General features: G+C 51.0%; 2 protein-coding genes and 1 long non-coding RNA gene across 4 annotated transcripts in view; 2 read left to right on the forward strand and 1 right to left on the reverse strand.

The window, feature by feature from the left end:
- Window positions 1-303: 303 nt before the first annotated feature.
- LOC129533155 (uncharacterized) lies at window positions 304-3,259 on the forward strand. The gene is made up of 2 exons (XR_008679196.2): window positions 304-1,688; window positions 2,638-3,259. It is a non-coding gene; the product is annotated as an uncharacterized lncRNA (long non-coding RNA).
- A 1,470-nt stretch (window positions 3,260-4,729) lies between these two features.
- LOC134758411 (uncharacterized) lies at window positions 4,730-8,621 on the forward strand (the record flags this gene model as incomplete). The annotated part of the gene is made up of 7 exons (XM_063705712.1): window positions 4,730-4,844; window positions 4,907-5,008; window positions 5,348-5,452; window positions 5,516-5,912; window positions 5,987-6,140; window positions 6,452-6,550; window positions 8,430-8,621. Coding segments are annotated over 7 exons (1,164 nt in total), but the record flags the coding sequence as incomplete, so codon positions are not given.
- Window positions 8,622-9,119: 498 nt separating this feature from the next.
- The window catches only part of DCTD (dCMP deaminase), an 80,368-nt gene continuing 66,543 nt past the window's right edge, over window positions 9,120-22,944 (reverse strand). For both annotated transcript variants that reach the window (XM_055385131.2, XM_063705653.1), the window contains exon 7: window positions 9,120-10,103. In XM_055385131.2, the coding sequence (XP_055241106.1) occupies window positions 10,091-10,103 (13 nt within the window). In that variant the 3' untranslated portion in view covers window positions 9,120-10,090. The remainder of the gene's footprint in view (window positions 10,104-22,944) is intronic.

A 22,944-nucleotide genomic window follows, 5' to 3' on the forward strand; every position in this document is an offset into this window, starting at 1 on the left:
GTAAGGGATTGAGCACTGGCTTCTGACAGCCTCAGAGGGGCAGAGGGGCTGGGAGCTGCTGCTCCCTGGAGAGCCTCTTGGAATCCCACTGAGCTCCCAGATCCCAGACTCTGCCCCCACCAGCAATACGGCCCAGCCCTGCAGTAGGCATATCTGTTGGGGCCCAAAGTGTGTTGTGAAAATGCACAGTGCCTGCAGAGTGGACACACAGGCTGGGCTCCTTCCCTTGTTTTCTGGAGCCCCTCTGGGTGGAGAAGCCCTCGTTTCAGCTACCTCATAATTAATAATGACATAATGGAGTGCATTGTCGGGGCAGCCAAAGGAATAGTAACGCAGTGGAGAGCAGTCCATGATTTAATGCACTGAAACCAACAGCCTCGGCCCCCAACACGCACACGCAGGCTGGGCAGCTCCTTCTCAGGGGCCCGCACTGCCTCCTTCTCCTTGGCAGGTGTCTTCTTGGGGCCACACGGTGGAACAGCCCTGTCTACAGCCTTGCTTGCTGCCCCTGCGGTGTGGAGACAGCATCACTCTTGCCCAGGATGCCTGGCTGCCTCTCAGGGGCAAGGGGGTGAGACCTTGATTTTGTGGGCCTATAGCAGCCTCTTTCTAGTCAGATAAAGGCTCAAAACCTCCTTCCTACCTTCCTCCCTTCCTCCTGGCCTGAGGCAGTCACCCTCATAGCCCTGTAGAGTCTTCAGAGAAGTGGCAATTCAAAGGCTGAATGCTCCATTATGTGGCTCCGGCAAATGGCTTGTCTCCCGTGGAGAGATACAAAGGAGTGGGTCTTTGGCAGGCTAGAGATGCTCTGATCCACCCGCGGTGCTGTGGAGCACGCCGGTGCCTTGCGTGTGTTCTGGCCCAGAGCCTACTGGGCCATGATTTGTGTATCTTTTGTAAAGTGCCATGCGTGAGCCGGATCGGCCCTGACATAATTACTGGAATATTTTAATATGAGGAAGAGTCTCTGAGTCATCTGCTCACACACCTCCACCGGGGCCCCATCTTAGCCAGGACACTGGTCAGAGACAGTTTGTCTTCCTCTGATTGGGAAGTGACAACTCAGCCTCCCCAGAGGGAGGGCTGAGCACAGAGAGACACCTGCAAGGAGAGAAGCAGCTTCAGGGAACCGCCCAGAAAATAAAGGGCCCTTGGGATCCTGCAGCTCCCATCCTCAGGCCAGAGGGAGCAGTGCAACAAAGGGGGCCGGCCTCTGCTGACATCAGCGAGACCCCAAATAACAAGACCCTAGAAAGAAGCTTTGTCAGACCAAATCTGGGGAGGCGGAGGGGAGGAGGAAGGAAAGCCCTCGGGAAGCCACGCTCTCACTCCTCTCCATGGGGCTCTGGGGTGGAGACGTGAGAAAAAGGTAACTGAAGCCTGAGTTGACAAAGCCTGAGACAGAGAAAATGTACGGTTGTAATGAAATAAAGCTTACAGTCAACTTCATCTGACACACATAGAATGATAGGCAGAATCTTTACTGTGCTGTTGGCTCTCAGTCCTAAATGACCATCGGCTCACTCACATAACCGCGGTTAGTGTGCCTCTCACAGGGGCACACTCTGCACTTCTGGGGTCTGCGGAGGGGAGCCCAGTCCTGCCGCACAGCTGCTGTTCTCCAGATCCTCGAGGCCGAGACCCTTCCACTCTCTAGGGAGAGGATGCTCCAGCATGGAAACGAAAAGGTAAGTAAACTCTCTGAGCTGGCTTCTCTTTCAGGATGTTTCTTTCTTTCTTTCTTTCTTTCTTTCTTTTTCTTTTTTGAGATGGAGTTTCACTCTTGTTGCCCAGGCTGGAGTGCAATGGCACGATCTCAGCTCACCACAACATCTGCCTAGGTTCAAGCGATTCTCCTGCCTCAGCCTCCCGAGTACCTGGGATTACAGGCACGCGCCACAACACCTGGCTAATTTTTAGTAGAGACGGGGTTTCTCCATGTTGGTCAGGCTGGTCTCAAACTCCCGACCTCAGGTGATCTGCCCACCTCAGCCTCCCAAAGTGCTCAGATTACAGGCGTGAGCCACCATGCCCGGCCAGGATGTTTGTTAATAGTAAGCCAGAAAATGAAATTTAAGGGAAGGCCATCTATGCATGAATCAAAGCCCCCATGGCCTCCAGGAAAGCCACATCATCAGCTTGCCTTTCTAGCACCTCACACCGAGGCAAGAACGGCTGGAGGTGACCCCCAACCCTCCAGCCTCCCCCAGCACTATTTATTTGTCAGTACAAATGGGGAAGAATTGCAGCTTGTGTGTTACAGGAAAGATGTGGTAGAAATGATTTCATAACTCACCTTTAAAAAATCAACTCTCTTTTAAAATCTATGATAGCCAGAAGGAGACAGTCCAACAGCAGAGGAAAATTTCAAAGTAAAGCTGTTCTTAGATTCCTCCTCCCCAACATTCAGATCTTCTCCAGCTTCCGGCATCTTCTTTCTTCTGCCTCTCAGGAGTCCAGAGCTTCTGTGTTGCCCACTGTCCAGACCCCCCTCTCTGGCTTTCACCTGCCCTTTGCCTCCTGCACAGAGCCCTATGATCCCTAATAACTTTCTCTTTCCCTCCCTTTCTCAAAGCTCCGTTTCTTCTAAAAGTGATCCTGAGCTAGGAAGTCTCCCAATATTTTACTTCTCTATAGTGATAATAAAGAAAGAAAAGAAGAAAGGCGTCACAGTGGAAAAGACCAAGCAGATCAAGAGGAATAAAAGACAAACCACAGACTGGGAGAAAATATTTGCAGAAGATATATACGACAAAGGACTCTTGTCTAAAATATACAAAGAACTCTTAAAACTCAACAAAAACAAAATAGACAATTTGATTAAAAACTGAGCCAAGACTTTAACAGACACCTTACCAAAGAAGACATACAGATGGCAAAGAAGCGTAAGAAAAGATGCCCCACGTTTTAAGTCATCAGGGAAATGCAAATTAAAACAACAACTACTACACACCTAGTAGAATGGCCAAAATCCAGAATACTGATAACACCAAATGCTGACAAGGGTGTGGAGCAACAGGAATTCTCGTTCATTGCTGGTGGGAATGCAAAATGGCACAGTCTTGTTGGAAGGCAGTTTGGCAGTTTCTTGCAAAAGCTAAACGTACCCTTAGCATATGATCCAGCAGTTGTGCTCCTTGGGATCCACATGCAGACCTGTCCATGGGTGTTCATAGCAGCTTTGTGCATAATTGCCCAAATGGGAGCAACCAAGATGTCCTGCGGTAGGTGAATGGGTTAATAAACTGTGGCACATTCAGGTAATGTACTATTATTTAGCTTTAAGATGAAATGAAGCCAGGTGTGGTGGCAGGCACCTGTAGTCGCAGCTACTCGGGAGGCTGAGGCAGGAGGACTGCTTGAGGTCAGGAGTTCAAAGCTGTAGTGCACCATGATCAAGCCCGTGAATAGCCACTGCACTCTGGCCTGGGCAACAAAGCAAGAGCCTGTCTCTAAATAAGTAAATAAATAACAAAAAACTAAACATAACATAAAAGAACTCTGAGTGTATATGACTAAGTGAAAGAAGGCAGTATGTAAAGATTACATACTGCATGATTCCAACTATGTGACATTCTGGAAAAGGCACAACTATAGAGAGTAAAAATCTCAGTGGTTACCAAGGTTAGGTATGAAGGGGGGAAGGATGAACAGGTGGAATGCAAAGGAATTTTAGGGCAGCGAAACTGTTCTGTATGATACTGTAATTGTGGATCTATGTCATGATACATTTGCCCAAGCCCATAGAATGTACAACACCAAGAGTGAACCCTAATGTCAAAAATATTTTCTTTGGGTGACAATGACATGTCAGTGAAGGTTCATGAATTGTAATGAATTCATGCTCTGGTGGGGGAGTATTGATAACGGGGGTTGCTATGCATATATGGGGGCAGGGAGGATATGGGAAATCTCTCTACCTTCTCGGTTTTACTGTGAATCGAAAGCTGCTCTAAAAATACAGCCTAAAAGGAAGAGAGGGTCTGCACAGCTCCATTGCCTTGTTTTCCTCTTCTCCTTTTTTGCTCTTATTCTCATCTTTTTTTTTTTTTTTTAATGTGAGAAACATAAACACTCTTTGGGAAGTAAATTTTTCTCATCTTTAAAACTAGCCCTGGCACCTTCACTAGAGCATTTGGATTACTTTCCCACCCAGCCTCTGGACAAAATCCTCCTTCTCCTCTCCCCGCCTTCTCCTCTCCCCCCTTCTCCTCTCCCCCCTTCTCCTCTCCCCCCTTCTCCTCTCCCCCCTTCTCCTCTCCCCCCTTCTCCTCTCCCCCCTTCTCCTCTCCCCCCTTCTCCTCTCCCCCTTCTCCTCTCCCCCCTTCTCCTCTCCCCCCTTCTCCTCTCCCCCCTTCTCCTCTCCCCCCTTCTCCTCTCCCCTCTTCTCCTCTCCCCCCTTCTCCTCTCCCCCCCTTCTCCTCTCCCCTCCTTCACCTCTCCCCCTTCTCCTCTCCCCCCTTCTCCTCTCCCCCCTTCTCCTCTCCCCTCCTTCACCTCTCCCCCTTCTCCTCTCCCCCCTTCTCCTCTCCCCTCCTTCTCCTCTCCCCCCTTCTCCTCTCCCCTCTTTCTCCTCTCCCCCCTTCTCCTCTCTCCCCTTCTCCTCTCCCCTCCTTCTCCTCTCCCCCCTTCTCCCCTCCTTCTCCTCTCCCCCCTTCTCCTCTCCCCTCTTCTCCTCTCCCCCCTTCTCCTCTCCCCCCCTTCTCCTCTCCCCTCCTTCACCTCTCCCCCTTCTCCTCTCCCCCCTTCTCCTCTCCCCCCTTCTCCTCTCCCCTCCTTCACCTCTCCCCCTTCTCCTCTCCCCCCTTCTCCTCTCCCCTCTTCTCCTCTCCCCCCTTCTCCTCTCCCCCCCTTCTCCTCTCCCCTCCTTCACCTCTCCCCCTTCTCCTCTCCCCCCTTCTCCTCTCCCCTCTTTCTCCTCTCCCCCCTTCTCCTCTCTCCCCTTCTCCTCTCCCCTCCTTCTCCTCTCCCCCCTTCTCCCCTCCTTCTCCTCTCCCCCCTTCTCCTCTCCCCTCCTTCTCCTCTCCCCCCTTCTCCTCTCCCCTCTTTCTCCTCTCCCCCCTTCTCCTCTCCCCTCCTTCTCCTCTCCCCCCCTTCTCCTCTCCCCCCTTCTCCTCTCCCCTCCTTCACCTCTCCCCTCTTTCTCCTCTCCCCTCCTTCTCCTCTCCCCTCCTTCTCCTCTCCCCGCCTTCTCCTCTCCCCCATTCTCCTCTCCCCCCTTCTCCTCTCCCCCATTCTCCTCTCTCCCCTTCTCCTCTCCCCCTTCTCCTCTCCCCCATTCTCCTCTCCCCCATTCTCCTCTCTCCCCTCTTTCTCCTCTCCCCCTTCTCCTCTCCCCCCTTCTCCTCTCCCCCTTCTCCTCTCCCCCCTTCTCCTCTCCCCCCTTCTCCTCTCCCCCCTTCTCCTCTCCCCTCTTCTCCTCTCCCCCCTTCTCCTCTCCCCCCTTCTCCTCTCCCCTCCTTCTCCTCTCCCCCCTTCTCCTCTCCCCTCCTTCTCCTCTCCCCCCTTCTCCTCTCTCCCCCTTCTCCTCTCCCCCCTTCTCCTCTCCCCGTTTCTCCTCTCCCCCCTTCTCCTCTCCCCCCTTCTCCTCTCCCCCCCTTCTCCTCTCCCCCCCTTCTCCTCTCCCCCCTTCTCCTCTCCCCCCCTTCTCCTCTCCCCCCCTTCTCCTCTCCCCCCCTTCTCCTCTCCCCTCCTTCTCCTCTCCCCCCTTCTCCTCTCCCCTCCTTCTCCTCTCCCCCCCTTCTCCTCTCCCCTCCTTCTCCTCTCCCCCCTTCTCCTCTCCCCCCTTCTCCTCTCCCCCCTTCTCCTCTCCCCCCTTCTCCTCTCCCCCCTTCTCCTCTCCCCCCTTCTCCTCTCCCCCCTTCTCCTCTCTCCCCCTTCTCCTCTCCCCCCTTCTCCTCTCCTCTCCCCCCTTCTCCTCTCCCTGCCTTCTCCTCTCCCCCATTCTCCTCTCTCCCCCCTTCTCCTCTCCCCCATTCTCCTCTCTCCCCCCTTCTCCTCTCCCCCCTTCTCCTCTCCCCCCTTCTCCTCTCCCCCCTTCTCCTCTCCCCCCTTCTCCTCTCCCCCCTTCTCCTCTCCCCCTTCTCCTATCCCCTCCTTCTCCTCTCCCCCCTTCTCCTCTCCCCCCTTCTCCTCTCCCCCCTTCTCCTCTCCCCCATTCTCCTCTCTCCCCCTTCTCCTCTCCCCCCTTCTCCTCTCCCCCCTTCTCCTCTCCCCTCCTTCACCTCTCCCCTCTTTCTCCTCTCCCCTCCTCCTTCTCCTCTCCCCCCCTTCTCCTCTCCCCTCCTTCTCCTCTCCCCTCCTCCTTCTCCTCGCCCCTCCTCTTCCCTCCTCTTTCTCCTCTCCCCTCCTCCTCCTCTCCCCTCCTTCTCCTCTCCCCTCCTTCTCCTCTCCCCTCCTCCTTCTCCTCGCCCCTCCTCTTCCCTCCTCCTCCTCCTCTCCTGTCCCCCAGCGTGCTCTAATGGCTAAGAGTCAGCTGCCAAAGGAGAAATGCCCTTTGCAGAGTCCCAGACCTGGCGAGAATAGGAGAATGGCATTAGGGGTGAGAGAGGTGAGTGACCGGAGGATGCACTTGCTCACAATGACTCCCAATTCCAAGATTTGGCACCATTGACAAGATAGCACAGTGCATCCTTCTGCCATAAGCTTGCAAAACACAATCAGAGCAAAAAGCTATTTAATAAGAAACACGTATTTCAAGTCAAATCTATAGATTGAGACCATCACAAAAATTCTGGGGTTTTTCGATGGCTTCCGTGAACATCTCTGCTCACTCGGGTTTTGGGAATTTGGATAAGGCAGGGAGATCACCCACCTGCAGAGTCCAGGCTTCCTCTGAGAGGCTGCTAGCTGTGCCCAGAGATGTCTTGGCCATGAACCCCTCAGTCACTGCCAGCGGGTTCTGCACGCGCCTTGGAGTCCCGGGCATCCACTGACATTTCTTCCCCCGGCCCCACCACCACCTTGTCTTTATTCCTCTTCGCTGGGGTTCATTTTTCCCAGGGCACCATGCACTTATCCTCGGACCCTCAGGCGGAAGCTGGGCCAGCGCTTCCCCTAGTGGCAGTCAGTGAAAGTCCTCAGATTACCTTCATCGGAGGGAAATGATAATCGTGTTTATTCTGAACTTCACCCCGGACCAGGCCCTGTACTAAGCCCCCTGTTTGGATGCCCTGTTTGGAGACACTTTCACCTTCATGAGGGCTTCTAGTCCGGCACTGGCGAGTGCCAGTGGTTAGGAGCGTCTCCCCTGCACTGGCCAAACACATGCCTGTAACTTCCAGCCTCCACCCCTCATTTCGCTCCCTGGGGCCACATGGACTAAACCTAATCCCTCTCCCACAAATGTCTGCATTATCCCATCTGTCCACTACCACCTGCACCAGCCACCACCCCACCAAGTCTGCCCTTGCCCAGTCACTCTCCTCTAGAGACCTACCCATTTAGAAGGGCCATCCATTTCCGTTAAACTTGGCCTAGTGACCTAAGAGTGGTGGGAATAGAGCAAGGCCATCAGCCTCCTGCTCTGAACGCCACACTTTAAGTGCACCTGAAGATGTTCAAATATCAGTCACTGACGGTGAATGGATAGTGCCAAGAGACCTGTGGCCTTCCACTAGAGACCCCTCTGATCCATGAGGCAGCATTCATTTATTTACCCAGGCAACTGTCTGCATCAGTGTGCCATCTTCCAGGTCACTTTCTTCACCTTCTGCATAATACTTGGCCAAAAGCCTTTTGCTGAAATCCAGATTTTCATTCATTCGCTCATGCATTCATTTATTCAACACAGACACACCAAGCTCCTGCTATGTGCTGGGCACTTCTCTAAGTGCTGGAGAGACCCAATTGAACAAGATGGATGCCGTTCCTTCCCTTATGGAGTTTATATAATGGGGGGGACAGGGAATAGTCAATAAACACATTAATTAGTGAGATAATATTAACGAGATAATTTTAGACAGCACTTTGAAGAAAATAACAACTGAGATTGTAGCAGGGGCAAGTGTGAAAATAGGAGACCAATTAGGAAAGCTTAAGTTAGGCTGGGTGCAGTAGCTCATGCCTGTAGCTCTTTGAGGCCAAAGCAGGAGGATTTCTTGAGGCCAGGAGTTTGAGACCAGCCTGGGCAACATAGTGAGACCCCCGTCTCCACAAACAACAACAACAATGAAAATAAATAAATAAGCACATGAAAGGAGGCTCAAGTGAGAACTCAGAAATGCCAGGTCTACCACATCCTCTCCTCTGCTAAGCAGGAAACTCCCCCAAATGCAGGGGTATCTGGCTAGATTTGTCTTTGTTAACCCCATGCTGACCTTCATCAATCCCTGCGTCCCTTCCTGATCCTCAGCTGAGGTGTTCTAGTAGCTCCCAAGGACCAACACAATTTTCACCAGCTGTCTCACTTTCCTCTCCCGTCCCCACAGGCCCTCACGGACTGCCAGCAGCTGCACATCCTTCAGCAATTCTCACTGCTGTCTCACTGTCCTGTCCCGTCCCCACAGGCCCTCACAGACTGCCAGAAGCTGCACATCCTTCAGGGCTTCAGGATGTCACCCCAGCCACAGCCCTGGCCCCTCAGGAGGCAAGAGCACGTTGAGAGCTGTCAAAGCTCTTAACCTCCTCCCCTATCTTGGTGCTCCTTCCACCTTTTTCTGCCTGAAGGTTCTTCTAGAGAGAAAGCTCATGTGGACAGGCCCCTGCACTCCACTCCAGGGGCATCCTCATAGCCGTGCTCCTGCTCTTGACACGCCCCATCTTGCTTAACTTCTAACACCCCTTGGAGTGGTTTCCAAGGCCTTTGGAGTACTTCAGCTCACTCGTCTTCTGACAGGCCTCCTGCAAGCCCAGCTTCCAGTGGGCAATGGCCTTTGAGAAGACACCCACTTTCCTGCATTAGGAAATGTCCTTTGTCCACCTGAACTGCTCAGAGCACCCCTGTGCAACTCTCCTGGCTTTTACAGACACCTCCTCCCTCCTCTTTCCAACCTCCTTGGTGAAGGACCCTGCTTCCTTCTGAGAACCGCCCATCCCTCTTGTGCAGGACCTGGATTAAGGCTCAAAATTCTAAGCCAAAACACACAGCAATCAAGAGAGATATAATTTTAACACAATCATTTTTAAAAAATCTAAATTTATGCAAAAAATCCTTGAATAAAATATCAAGACTTTAACTACAGACAGGATTGGTATTACTAGTTTTTCCTTTTGCCTTAGATTCCAATATGACCCAGTATAGCCTTTTTGTTTCATTGTCGTGAAATATACATAATGTAAAATGTACCATTTTAACCATCTCTAAGCGTCCAGTTCCATGTCGTGATGTGCGTTTCCATTGCTGTGCAGCCATCACCACTGTCTCCTGCACAGCTTTTGTGTGTCTTCCCTCTCACGGAATCCTTTCTGCTTTCATGATCCTTCCTCAAGCCAGGCACGCCCTTCTTGCCGACTCCCAGGACCTCTCAAATCAGACACTAGATTTCTCCCAGGTGTTCCATCCTATCCACTTCACTCCTCACTGGTGAGAAATGGGCTCAGGGTAGCAGCTCCCATTGTCAGTTCTGGGCCCTTCTGAGAAGGGGCGACAACAGCCCACATGAATCTCACAGCAGCGGTCTGCAAAGATGGGGTCCCTATCTCCACTGGGTCTGCCCTGGTGCCAGGTCTGAACAACACATCAGCAATGTTCCATCGCGGCCCGCAGCGTGGGGAAAAGCCCCACCTGAAGCCCAAAGAGCAAAGTCCGTGCCACTTCCTTGGTTAGCTGCTGAGAAGGTTGTTTTTTTTTTTTTTCAGACGGAGTTTTGCTCCTGTGGCCCAGGCTGGAGTGCAGTGGCGCAATCTTAGCTCTCCGCAACCTCCACTTCCTGGGTTCAAGCCATTCTCCTGCCTTAGCCTCTCGGGTAGCTGGGATTACAGGCATGTGCCACCACGCCCTGCTAATTTTGTATTTCCTAGGAGAGACAGGTTTTCTCCATGTTGGTCAGGCTGGCCTCGGACTCCCGACCTCAGGTGATCCGCTCGCCTCAGCTTCCCAAAGTGCTGGGATTACAGGTGTGAGCCACCGTGCCCGGCCAAGAAGGCTTTTTTAATAACAAGTACTTAAAAAAAGAAAAAGAAAAAGTGTTAGGTATAGTTGACTTGTTCCTCTGATTAAAAATAAGAAAGGGCTTTGTTCATTCTCCAAGGTGGCCACTTCGGGAATCCACCATAAAGTGATTAGTGAGACAATTACAGCTGTGACCGAACACAACAAAATTGGTGCTTCAACTTCAGTGTAACGAGAGCTTTTCCCTTACTTTGCTATTTATTGATTTGGTGTACCCTCCCTCCTACCTTAATGAGTCATAGTTTAAACTTGTCTACATGATTTACATAGAGGCTTGGAGACACCTATTATTCAGCTGCGGCTCTCAAGCAACACCCATGGGACCGAGTCCTTCCCCTCTCCCCAGCCCTCACACCATGAGCTGCTGAAGACGGAGGACCTGCAAACGGCCTCCGAACAGGAGGAAGCCAGGAAGGAACCAGTGGGAGAAATTACCTCCTGAGGCCAGAAGCAGGAGACTAGTAAGTCAGCACACCCCCAGGCTTGAGGCAAAAGTGAGGCTCCCACCCTATTTGTCTTTGCAAATCACTTCACCTCACTGTGCTTCAGTCCACTCCTAGGACACAGAGAGAGCTTCAGCCACTACCCAAGACTGCCTTGGGGGGAACAATATTAATAACTATGACTGTGAGTTTCTTTTCCTGTGCACTTATTACCAGTGCTATATGAGTGCTTATTATTAATAATAATAATTTAGTGCCGACTTTACTGCTTTTGTGTAACAGCGAGTACCTGGATTCTAATTATCTGTCTTATTTTAATATTTATGGAATTAATCAAAACTTTGTAATGGAAAACCCCACGATGAAATTACTGAGAGCGTATGCTTCAATGAAGACAGATGCGGCACACTAGGAAAAGACAGCTCCACTTCATAGCGTTACCGGGAACAGCTCAGGCTGCTGGCTGGCCCCTGAGCCAGGCAGGGTGGTAGAGCACATCCTGGAGCCCCAAGGCAGGGCCTGTGGCATCCCAGGGAGCGGCCCATCTGTGGTCCCCCCAAAAAAGGGGGTCTCCACAGCCCAGCTGCCACCTATGCTCACAGCAGGGGTCGGGGGTTCGTCTACTCATCAAGGCTAAACTGTGCGCTGGCCAGGCCCTGTGCTGACGGGTGCTCCGGGCTGGTTCCGTCACCCCAGAGACAGGCAGCAAAGCCAGGTCCAAGCTCTGTCTAAAGATCAAGGAAGAAGCTCCCTCTACAAAGAGCTCTGGAGCTCAGCAACTTGCACCCAGTCATCGCTTTAGTACCTTCGCTGGTGTCAGCGAGGTCAGAAATGCCATCCTTGGCATTATTTCCAACCTGGAGGATCCGCATCCTGGGCTGAGCTGGTCAGCTGATGGTCACCCAGCACCCCACTAAGATCCTGCAGCTCCCAGGGCACTAGGCCAGAGTGTAGGGCGGGGACAAATGCCTCTCAGGAAACATCGCAGCTCCCACTGACTGAGTGCTGACAGCTGTCTGGCCCTGTGGGGGATGCTTTCTGTGTGCTCCTGAATTTCAGTTTTATGACAACCCTGTGGATCAGGTACTGTTATTCCTTTCATTTCACAGATGAGAAAACTGAGGCTAAAGAGGTGAAGCTGCTTGCTCAAGGTCACAGAAAATGCTATACCGAATGGCCTGGGGTTTGAACTGGGGCCAGGCCACGTCCATGCCTCTGCTCTGAGCCAGGGCCCTCCACTGCCTCCCATCTCCTTTTCTGAACCCCTCTCTCTACAACTCCTTGATCGGGGGCCTGAGACCCTGGGACTACCGTGCGACTTCCAAGGGCTTACATTCTTGGAATCACAGAGGTCCTTTTCTAGCCCGATTTTTTGCCTTCCTCTGCATGCCTCACCCCCAAACATCTTCAGGACACAGCCAGGGCTAAACGGGACATGATAAGATCACCTGGGGAGCCTGAGAAATCCTGATGCCGAGGGTGCATCCCCACGCATGCGTCATACGCCCTGGGACCCAGGCATGGGTAATCCCTATTACAGTAGGAGGTTTGGTGAGAACATCCATATAAAGCATTTAGAAGATATGATTCCACCATGTGCCCGGGATTCCACTGGGCTTCTTATCCCAGCTTCTCACCAGAATCACCCAGGGAGCTTTCAGAAATACCCAGGTGTAAGCCTAACCCCCAGTGATTCTGTTTAATTGGTCTGAGAATTACTGCATATATTTTTTGAGCTTCCCAGTTGATTTTAGTCTGTCGTCTGTATGGAGATGTCCTGGTTTAGGATGAAAACTAATTGTCTGAAAATAAATTTACTCTAGGACTGGGTGTGGTGGCTCACGCCCATAATCCCAGCACTTTGGGAGGCAGAGGTGCGCAGATTACCTGAGACCGGGAGTTCAAGAACAGCCTGGCCAACATGGTGAAACTCTGTCTCTACTAAAAATATATATTAAAAGAAACAAAGAAAGAAATTTACCCTAAGAAGTGAATACTACTCTTCCCAGGGCTGATGTCCTATTGTCTTTGTATGTGAGTTCAAAAGTCACCTATTCAGAGGGGCACCCCCTGACCCCCACCTCACTCCCCCAGCAACAGTAACTCCACCCCCACTCTCTGGCACTTTATCTAGTTTTCTTGTTCTCATAGCGTATTTTGCTGTACTGTGTTAAATAAAGTTCCCCTAAAATTTATGTCCAGCCAGAACCTGGGAATTCGACCTTATTTGGAAATAACTTAACATGAGGTGTAATCAACTTAACAGGAAGTCATAGGGATTAGGGTGGGCCTTAAAGCCAATATCACTCAGAAGAGGAAAACGTGAGCTGCGTAGTTCCAGCTACTTGGAAGGCTGTGGTGGGAGGATTGCTTGGCCCGGGAGGTTGAGGCTGCCGTGCTCTGATGGTGCCCCTGCGCTCCAGCCTGGATGACAGAGAGAGACCTTGTCTCTAAAAATAGAAATAAAAAACAGAAGAGGAAAATCTGGACACAGAGACACCCAGGGAGAGCGCCAGGTGAAGGAGGAGGCTGAGATTGGGGTGATGCATCCACAAGCTGAGGACTGCAGGCAACTAGCAACTAGCAGAAGCTGGAAGAGACCCGGAAGGCCCTTCCCTTGCTCCTCCAGAGGGAGCAGGGCCCTGCCAACACCTTGACTGCAGACCGCCAGCCTAGCACTGTGAAAGAACGGATTTCTGTTGTTTTGTTTTTGTTTGAGACGGAGTTTTGCTCTTGTTGCTCACACTGGAGTGCAATGGCACGACCTTGGCTCACTGCAACCTCTGCCCCCTGGATTCAAGTGATTCTCCTGCCTCAGCCTCCCAAGTAGCTGGGATTACAGGCACTGGCCACCACGCCTGCCTAATGTTTTTGTTTTTAGTAGAGACGGGGTTTCACCATGTTGGCCAGGCTGGCCTCGAACTCCAGACCTCAGGTGATCTGCCCTCCTCGGCCTCCCAAAGTGCTGGGATTACAGGCATGAGACACCGCGTCTGGCCAGATTTCTGTTGTTTTAAGTTACAGTGTGTGGTCACTTGTTAAAACAGCCATAGGAAACTAATGCATTTACCTTGGGAAATTATGGGATTTATTCCTTTGTCTGCTTACCTGTTGCCCAGCTCCCTGACGGCACATGAGCAACAATGGAAGGGCCTGCTCCGCCTCCACACCTAAAACAGTGTCTGGCTCATAGTAGGCCTCAAAACTTTTGCTTGAATGGATAAACAAATAAAAAGCATCACTCATCTAGGGCAGACAAGTGAGCTCTGCTCAGTTTGTGCAGGACAGAAAGGGATGTACTTTAATTTAGCACTTATTGCAAAGGGGATCATTGTTCTAAATATTTTATCTGTCCGTTATCATTCAACCATTTACTAAGTGTGTGAAGTAGATGCACTGATTATCCCCATTTTATGATGAAGTAACTCAGGTTCAGAGGTGACGTCAGCTGCTGGAGTGCAGACGTCACATAAGTGGTAAAGCGAGGAATCAAACCCAGGGCCATCTGACTCGAGAAACCCCATGCTTTCCACAGGGGCGGCCTGGCCGGCCCTCGCCTGCTCGAATGCCACCAAGGATGCACCCCAGAGGGCAGGCCAAGGCAGCCAGGGCCTCACTTGGCAAGGTGCCCAAACCTGGCCTTGACAAACAAATGTTTCTCCAAATTCCTCTCCTCTCAAACATTTTTCTTTATCTCCCTTACAATCACTCCTGGAATTTGAGCTGGACCCCTAATTTATCAAGGGCCCTGGAGCCTTCTGGAAGACCACCTAAAGAGGACAAGTCCAAATTAGAAATGTTTATCTTGTTTCCAAACGTGATACTTTCTCGTCTCAGCTTTTCCTAGGAAGCACTTTGTTAAGGAATGGAGAAGTTGGGCAAAACTAACCTGCACTCACATCCCAGGCGAGGGAGAAGAGCCTGACCCATTTTTATTTTAAAAATGATTGAGCAAGTTGTATCCCCGGGTAAAGTGAGTAAATCTGATTCTGGCTGATCCTTTCGCAGGGCTCTTTGGACTGCAGGAGAATCTGGATTTGCCAGGCCCAGGAAGCCCAAGTCAGCTCTGCCTAAAAATTACTAACAAGGACATGCTTATTCTCTTGCCAAGCCCAGGAAGTGCTTATTCTCTTTATGGTGATGACTGAGCACGCCGTGAACCTGAGCGTTCTGTGCGCTGCCTTCACCACGTCTCTAAATTATTCTGACATCTTCCTCCTCTTCTCCTCCACTGGAACCTAGCTTTAATTATTTTTCAGTAACAAGTCAATTGTCCCCTGTTTTTCCTTTCCCTTCAAAACGTGTTCATCACCAGAGCCACATTAGTCAAAAGTGACAGTTACAAACTGAAATCAATGTCCACATCACCAAAGACATCAGAGATACCAAAGGCCGGTTAGGTCAGCCAGCGCACGCCAGGCGACAACGTGCTCGCAGGTCACAGCAGAGCCGTGCTCCCCTCTGGCCCAGTCTCCCACCCCTCCGCTCCTGCAAGGCTGCCACTGACCAGGAATCAGCAACCAACCTCATCCAGCTCTTTTGTCCTTTCATTAAGCAACCACTGAGAAATGAGTAAAGGAGGAAGGAATACAGGGAGAAGAAAAAAAGAGCAGGTAACGTGGAAGAGACAAGGGGAAGAGTGAACAGGGGAAGAGTGAACAGGGGAAGAGTGAACAGGGGAACGCAGAGGGCGTGAGGGAAGAAAGAGAGATTCTGCTGTGAGTGCCAGCCTTGGGAACATCTCTTCTTAGTGAAATTAAGGAATGCCCATTTGCATCCCCAGGAAATAAGAATTAAAGAGGAAAAGGGGGTCGTTCGGTGGCTCATGCCTGTAATCTCAGCACTTTGGAGGCTGAGGTGGGATGATCCCTTGAGCCCAGGAGTTTGAGACTAGGCTGGGCAACATTATGAGACCCCCATCTCTAAAAAAAAACAGGAAAAAAAATTCAGCCAGGCGTGGTGGTACACACTTGTAGGCCCACTACTCAGGAGGCTGAGGCAGGAGGATTGCTTGAGCGCACAAGGTCACGACTGTAGTGAAGTGTAATTGCGCCACTGCACTTCAGCCTGGGTGACAGAGTGAGACCCTGTCTCCAAAAAAGGAAAGAGGAAAAGGGAAGTGTGGGGAGTGGAGAAATAAATGAAGACCAAAGCAACGAGAACAGCCAGAGGCTATTTATTCAGAGCTTGCCATAGCAATGGAGTCAGCCACCATCACTTACGGCTATTTATTCAGAGCTTGCCGTAGCAATGGAGTCAGCCACCATCACTTATGTTCTGGCAGAGAGTCAAAGGCAGGCAGGGACATGGAAAAGCTTCAGAGTGGAAAAAAGGGAAGGCGTCAGGCGTTGCCTGATGGAGGCTGTGGCCTGGGGAAGCTGCAGGCGGGCTGGCTAGAGGCAGGCATCCTATGTGGTTAGTTAAGCGGGTATATTTGGCTTTCTCTGGTTGGAAGCAGGGATAAAAATTAGGCGAGCTGTCAGTTACTAGTCAAGTCCTGGCCATTTAGGCAGATTGTTATGGGGTAGTGGTCTGTGTGCAGCCTGGTGCCCTCCCAGCCTGATTGGAAGCACTGGCTTCCTGGACTGACTGTTGGAGACAATGGGTTTGCTCCTTGCTGCAGGCAATGGGTTTGCTCCTTGCTTGCAGACAATGGGTTTGCAGGTTGCTGCAGGCTGTGGGTCAGAATCTGTTTGCACACCTGGTTGGGCATTATCTGTTCCCACATTCAGTCTCTTAACAGGTCATCATTGCCATTTTTGTGCTCTTGACTTATCTTATTTTCTCCAACCTGAGTTCTAGAGCTCCTCCTGAGTTCCAGACCCTGGGACTGACTGGCTCCTGGGTCCAGACAATTTCAACACCCCATCAATTTTAACTCCCAAATACCTCTCCAATCAAGCATTTCTGTCCACCCGCACCAGCCAATCCAAAATCCCCTCCCCCTACCGTCCCCGTTGGACCTCAGACACGTTTCCATGTGATCTACTTGCTGTCAACCTTGACACTCTCTCTGGTTTGGAGGAGTCCAACTCCAGGACCAAATCCCACGCGTGGTCTTCCAGCCCACCTGCAGGCAATTGCAGTGGCTCCACCTGAGAGGCTTCAGGGAGGGCAGGGGGCTGCCCTCCCCACCTCAGATGTGGCACTAAGCCTCACTGCAGTGCCTGGAGGGGTTGAGGTCAAGGACTCACCGCCCCTGCCCACTCAGCCAGACCCTACAGGAATCTTTTCCTGGCTGGTGCCTCCATTCAGAGGCCGCCTTATGTGGACTGGGGCTGGGATCCTGTCCAGCACCTCTGCTGAGACCTCCTCTCAGGACCGTCCAAGACACTTCCCACTCCAGCCCAGGGCTCCCCACATCTCCACTCCTAGCCCTTTCCCTCCCTCCCTGGGTCCCCACATCCATAAAATGTCGAGTCTTTGCTGACACTCCCTGGGCAGTGAAAGGGGCCACCCCAGCTGACTCCCCCAGTCCCTCTGGCCCTAGCCTGGCGCTGTTCTGGATGGGCAGGAATGGAATACTGGGTGCACTGGCCTGGTGCTGTTCTGGATGGGCAGGAATGGAATACTGGGTGCACCAGCCTGGCGTTGTTTTGGATGGGCAGGAATGGAATACTGGGTGCACCGGCCTGGCACTGTTCTGGATGGGCAGGAATGGAATACTGAGTGCACCGGCCTGGCCTCCCTCTGGTCTTTTGCTTACACTCCCAGTAAGTGAATAAATAAAGAACTGCTACTGACAGCTTGACCCCGGCAGCGCTCTAACAATTTCAAGATCAGACATGCAGTCCTTTCCCTTCCTGAAGTCCTTTTCTGGCTTCCCACTGTCCGCAAAGACTGTATTTCTTTTTCTTTCTTTTCTTTTCTTTCTTTCTTTTTTTTTTTTTTTTTTTTTTTTGAGACAGAGCAAGGCTGGAATGAAGCGGCATGATCTCAGCTCACTGCAGCCTCCACCTCCTGGATTGCAAAGATTCTCTTGCCTCAGCCCCCCAAGTAGCTGGGACTACAGGCGCATGCCACCACACCTGGCTATTTTTTTGTATTTTTTTAATAGAGACAGGGTTTCATCAGCTGGCCAGGCTGGTCTTGAACTCCTGATCACAGGTGATCCGCTCGCCTCAGCCCCCCAAAGTGCTGGAATTACAGGTGTGACAGGGAGTCTATTTCCTAGGGCTGCCCTAACACAGAGCTGCACCCTGGGTGGCTTGGAAACAGTAGAAATGAGCCGTCTCTCAGCCCTGGAGGTGCACAGTTGGAAAATCCAGGTGTCAGCAGGGCCACGCCTCCTTAGAAAGCTGCAGGACAAGCGCCCTTCCTTGCCTCTTCCAGCTCCTGGCAGCCCAGACCTTTCTTGGCTGGTGGCATCATCACCCCAGTCTTCATAGGGCCATCTTCCCACTGTGACTCTTTCCAAAGCCTCCACTTTTCTGTGTCCAAACTTCCCCCTTTTTATAAGGACATTAGTAACACCGGATTAAGGCCCACCCTAATAATCACTTGATTACATCTGCAAAGACTCTATTTCCTAATAAATTCATATTCTGGGGTATAGGGAGTCAAGACATAGCATGTCTGTCTGGGGGAACACGAGTCGGTCCGCCACAGGGAGCTTCCAGATCCTCACCACGGGCTGGCAAGTCCCTCCCCAGCCTGGCCCGCCACCCTCTCCACCTCATTCAGGGACTCTTCCATTCACCCTGCACACTCCAGATGCTTCAACTCTTTGGAGTCCCTCAACTTCTTATTTTATCAACACCAGCTTTTGCTGACTGAGTTTCCCTAAATCCAAAAATCCAAAATGCGAAATCCAAAAATGCTCCCCAATCCAAATCTCGTGTGCTCAATGGAGCTTTTCAGATTTTCATATGTTCCACAGGTAAGTGTAACACAAAGATCTCGAAATCCAAAATCTGGAACACTTCTGGTCCCAAGCATTTCAGATAAGGGCCACTCAGCCTGTCTAAGCAGCAGGGTGACAAGACCCTGTCCAGGAGCTGAGGAAAGATCCCCCAAAGGAGAGCCGTGGGAAGTGAGGAGGAGGTTCCAGATATTTCCCTAAATGTCCTCCATGGAGGCTAAATCTGTTCTTGGCCTCTTCAGAATTAGCGTTCTTTCCACCAGTGAGGGTGACTTATCATCATGCCAGCCTGTCCTGCCCACAGATCCCCTTGTCACCTGCTCCACAGACCAGCACACCCCATGGCCTGCTCTTTCTTCCCAGCCCTCTGACACAGTTTCCTGATTTCAAGAAATGGAAATTATGTTGGTTCATTCAACAAATATCTGTTAGGCACAGTGCTGTCGTTGGAGTGCACATAATTTATGTTAAGACAGATCTGTAAAAACAGTACAGATCATGTATGTGTGTGTGTGTGTGTGTGTGTGTGTGTGTGTGTGTGAGAATTAACTCCAATCCAGTCTCTAGGAAGGGGCAGAGGCTCCGTGTTTTAGTTAAATCTGTACCACAGGCTTCCTTCATTGGTATTGGGGTGTTAGCAATTCTCTTTCCCTTGTGAAACTGGTGGTGGTGGCCGAGCGTGCTGGCTCACGCCTGTAATCCCAGCACTTTGAGAGGCCGAGGTGGGCGGATCACCTGAGGTCCAGAGTTCGAGACCAGCCTGGCTAATGGTGAAACCCCGTTTCACAAAAAATTAGCCAGGCGTGATGGTACGCGCCTGTAATCCCAGGTAGTCAGGAGGCTGGGGGAGGAGAATCACTTGAACCCGAGAGGTGGAGGTTGCAGTGAGCTGAGATCATGCCATTGCATTCCAGTTGGGCAACAACAGCAAAACTCCGTCTCAAAAAAAAAAAAAAAAAAAAAGAAGAAAGAAAGAAAGGAAGAAATTGGTGGTGTTGGAGACACTTGGTGGCCCAGAAGCAAGTCCTCTGCTCTTGCTTGAACGGGATGTGGAAGTCGTGAGCCCCTAGACTCTCACCTTTGGGAGAAAGACGTAGGTCTAGAATCCTGACTGCATCTGGGTATACCTCTCCTCCCTGCCCCAGAGCCACTCAGCAGAGCATGTGTTGCGGGATTCATTTAGAAGGTAACTTGATCCTGCTGTCAGAATATTCTCACCTGTGTCTCACAGAGAATCTTTCCAGAAGGGCAGAGAGCAGAGGGGCTTCACCAAGCCCAGAGGTAAAAGGCGTGGATTTGTGTTGTGCCTGCTGCGACCTGTACATTTGTCAGCAATCGGCTAGAGACCAGCTTTCATCATACACACCACCTGGCAGGGAGGCTGAGTGGGGAAGGCGAAATTCCCCGCCATTGTCGGAGGCTGGCGATATCTTCCAGACTATGGACAAGTTGGCTTAGGTCTGTTCTTAACCGCCCAGCAAGAGGTGAACAACAAAGAAAAGGTTCCTGATCTCACAGCTTAGACACGAAGGACAGACAGCTGGAGGAATTTGCTCAAAAGAAATTGCTTACGTTTCGCCAAAGCTCTAGGTTTTTGCTTGGAGAACTCACTGGTCCGAGGCTGGCCAAGCCGGGGACTGCGTGGCGTTCAGCACTCCTGCGCCTCCACAGCCTGGGCGTGGGCAAGGACAGGAGGCCGCTGTGGCACAGCCCCTTCCACCCCACACCCTGGAGCTCAGGGAGGAACCTGCCCTGGCTTTTCCAAGACAGAAGAGGAGATTCCACCATCAATGCACCAGAGGAAAGGGCCATGAACGTGGGGAGCCCGGGAGGCCCCGGCCATGCTTTGCCTGAAGTCTAGGGCCGAGGGCGAGGGGTTCCCTTCGTCACGGTGTGCCGAGAACAGATCATCCCAATGTTTTTGTTTGTTTGGTTTGGTTTGGTTTTTTGAGACAGGGTCTCACTCTGTTGCCCAGGCTGGAGTGCAGAGGTGCAATCACAGCTCACTGCAGCCCAGACCTCCTGGGCTCAAGTGATCCTCCAGCCTCAGCCTCCTGAGTAGCTGGGACCACAGGCACGGGTCACCATGCCCAGTTAAGTTTTTTTTTTTTTTTTTAAGAGATAGGGTCTCACTATGTTGCCCAGGCTGGTCTTGAACTTCTGGGCTCAAGCAATCCTCCTGCCCTGGCCTCCCAAAGTGCTGGGATTACAGGCGTGAGCCACTGCACCTGGCCACCTTCCACTATTTGCTTCCATGCTCATTCAGAATTCCCCATGGTAAAAATCCTGTGAGGAATTATATCATAAAATTTAAAAATATATTATTTAGTGATATTTATAGATTTATTCTATAATACATTATTATATTCTAAGTAAGAAAATATGATGTTATAATAAACATATTCTATATTATGTAATAAATACATTGTATATAATAATCTATATATTATACGATAAATATATAAATAAAAATAAGATAAAAATCAATAAACCACATATAAATAGATCTGGCTGGGCCCCTCTCATCTTTCCTATCTCAGTCATTTTTCTGGGCCCCAGACACCTTCTTCGGGTCTGTAAAAGCCCCTCCAGCATTCGTGCAATTGAGGAAACTCGGAGGAGACTTTTGGTCTTTAGCCCCCTGGGGTTCAGGGAGACTCATGGACAAGCCCAAGTCTTCTGGCTCCTCTGCTCCCGAGTCCTGTCCCCCAGGCTCAAGTCACCCACAAAGCCTTCCCAGAGGCTGCCAAGGCCACGCGTGGCACACAGGGTCTCTGTTACCTTCCCGAGGGTAGGAGCAGATTCCTGCCATCCCCACAGTCCTGCTGGTGTCCTTCTGGCGCCTCTCCCACACCCTCCCTCTCCAGACCTGAGGGGCACTCTCCACCTCCAAGCCTTGACAGGTTAGAATCTCAACACCCAAGGCCAAACATCACTAAAACAGTGACAATGGGGACAGTCACCATGGCCTGCTCTGTGGCTGCAGGTGGTGACTGTGGCAAACTGGAACAGACCCATCCCTGCTAAAAGCATTTGAATTTACTTCATAAAAATCACAGCAATATCTAAATTTTTTTGTTTGTTTTTTTGAGACGGAGTCTTGCTCTGTCACCCAGGCTGGAGTGCAATGAATGGCACGATCTCGGCTCACTGCAACCTCTGCCTCCTGGGTTTAAGCGATTCTCCTGCCTCAACCTCCCATGTAGCTGGGATTACAGGCGCCCACCACCACGCCCGCCTAATTTTTGTATTTTTAGTAGAGATGGGGTTTCTTCGCCATGTTGGCCAGGCTGGTCTTGAACTCCTGACCTCAGGTAATCCGCCCACTCTGGGCTCCCAGAGTGCTGGGATTACAGGTATGAGCCACTGTGCTCGGCCAGCAATATCTAAATTTGACATGCAGGCCATGAGTTTCTAGCCTCTGGCTCAGATAATTTTATTTTATTTTGTAAAGACAGGATCTCCCTCTGTCACTCAGGCTGTAGTGCAGTGGCATGATCGTAGCTCACTGCAGCCTTGAACTCCTGGGCTCGGGCAGCTCAAGTGATCCTCCCACCTCCGCCTCCTGAGTAGCTGGGACTCGAGGTGTGCACCACCATATCTGGTTAAGTTTTGTATCTTTTTTTTTTTTTTGTAGAGATAGGGTCTCACTATGTTGCCCAGGCTGGTCTCGAACCCCTGGTCTCAAGCAGTCCTCCCACCTCGGCTTCCCAAAGCACTGGGATTATACCACGCCCAGCTCAGACACTGTAAAATAATGTTCTGGGTCATTATTATAAAAAGGCAGCCAGGTGAGGACAGAGACACAGAAGAGCACCATGTGAAGATGGAAGATCGAGGGGTACATCTGCAAGCTAAGGAGAATCAAAGATAGCCAGCAAGCCATGGGAAGCCGGGAAGAGACAAGCACAGATTCCCCTTCAGATTTCAGAGGAAGCAGGGCCCGCCAACACCTTGAATCCAGACTTCTAGACTGCACATCTATGAGACATGTCTGTTGTTTTAAGCCAGTGTGATGATGATGATGATGATGGTGATGATGATAATGTCCTATAACTCTTCTTAGGGATACTCCAGAATTGAAGGAGGGTAATGATCTCTCTTTCTTTCCCATTTGTGAGGACGTGGGCAAGTAAATGAGATACAGTTAATTTTTCCATCAGCTCTAAATTTCTGACAAATCACTCTGCCTCAGAGGATGCAACAGGGACTTGGGTCAGTCACCCTGGCTTGCTCTGTGCGCCAACCAAGAATACGCCAAACCGGACCCATCCGTTTGCAGCTTCACTGAGCCACATCCCACAGCCCTGCCACCCTTTAAACCAGGGGGAATCCAAAAAGTTCCACTGCCCACTGAGGAGGTGAGGCTTTCCTGCCCTCATTTCATGTGAAATGCCTGCGCTTTGGCCTCTCCGCCTTTGCTGAGAGCAGTCTGTTTCATGGAGAACAGCCTTCTGCAGGAAAAGCCACTGTCATCAGGCTCTCTGCTACAGTGTCATCATGATTAGGGTGCATTTAAAAAGTAATTA

Source organism: Gorilla gorilla, chromosome 3 (genome assembly GCF_029281585.2).
Source record: "Gorilla gorilla gorilla isolate KB3781 chromosome 3, NHGRI_mGorGor1-v2.1_pri, whole genome shotgun sequence".
NCBI lineage: Eukaryota > Metazoa > Chordata > Mammalia > Primates > Hominidae > Gorilla > Gorilla gorilla.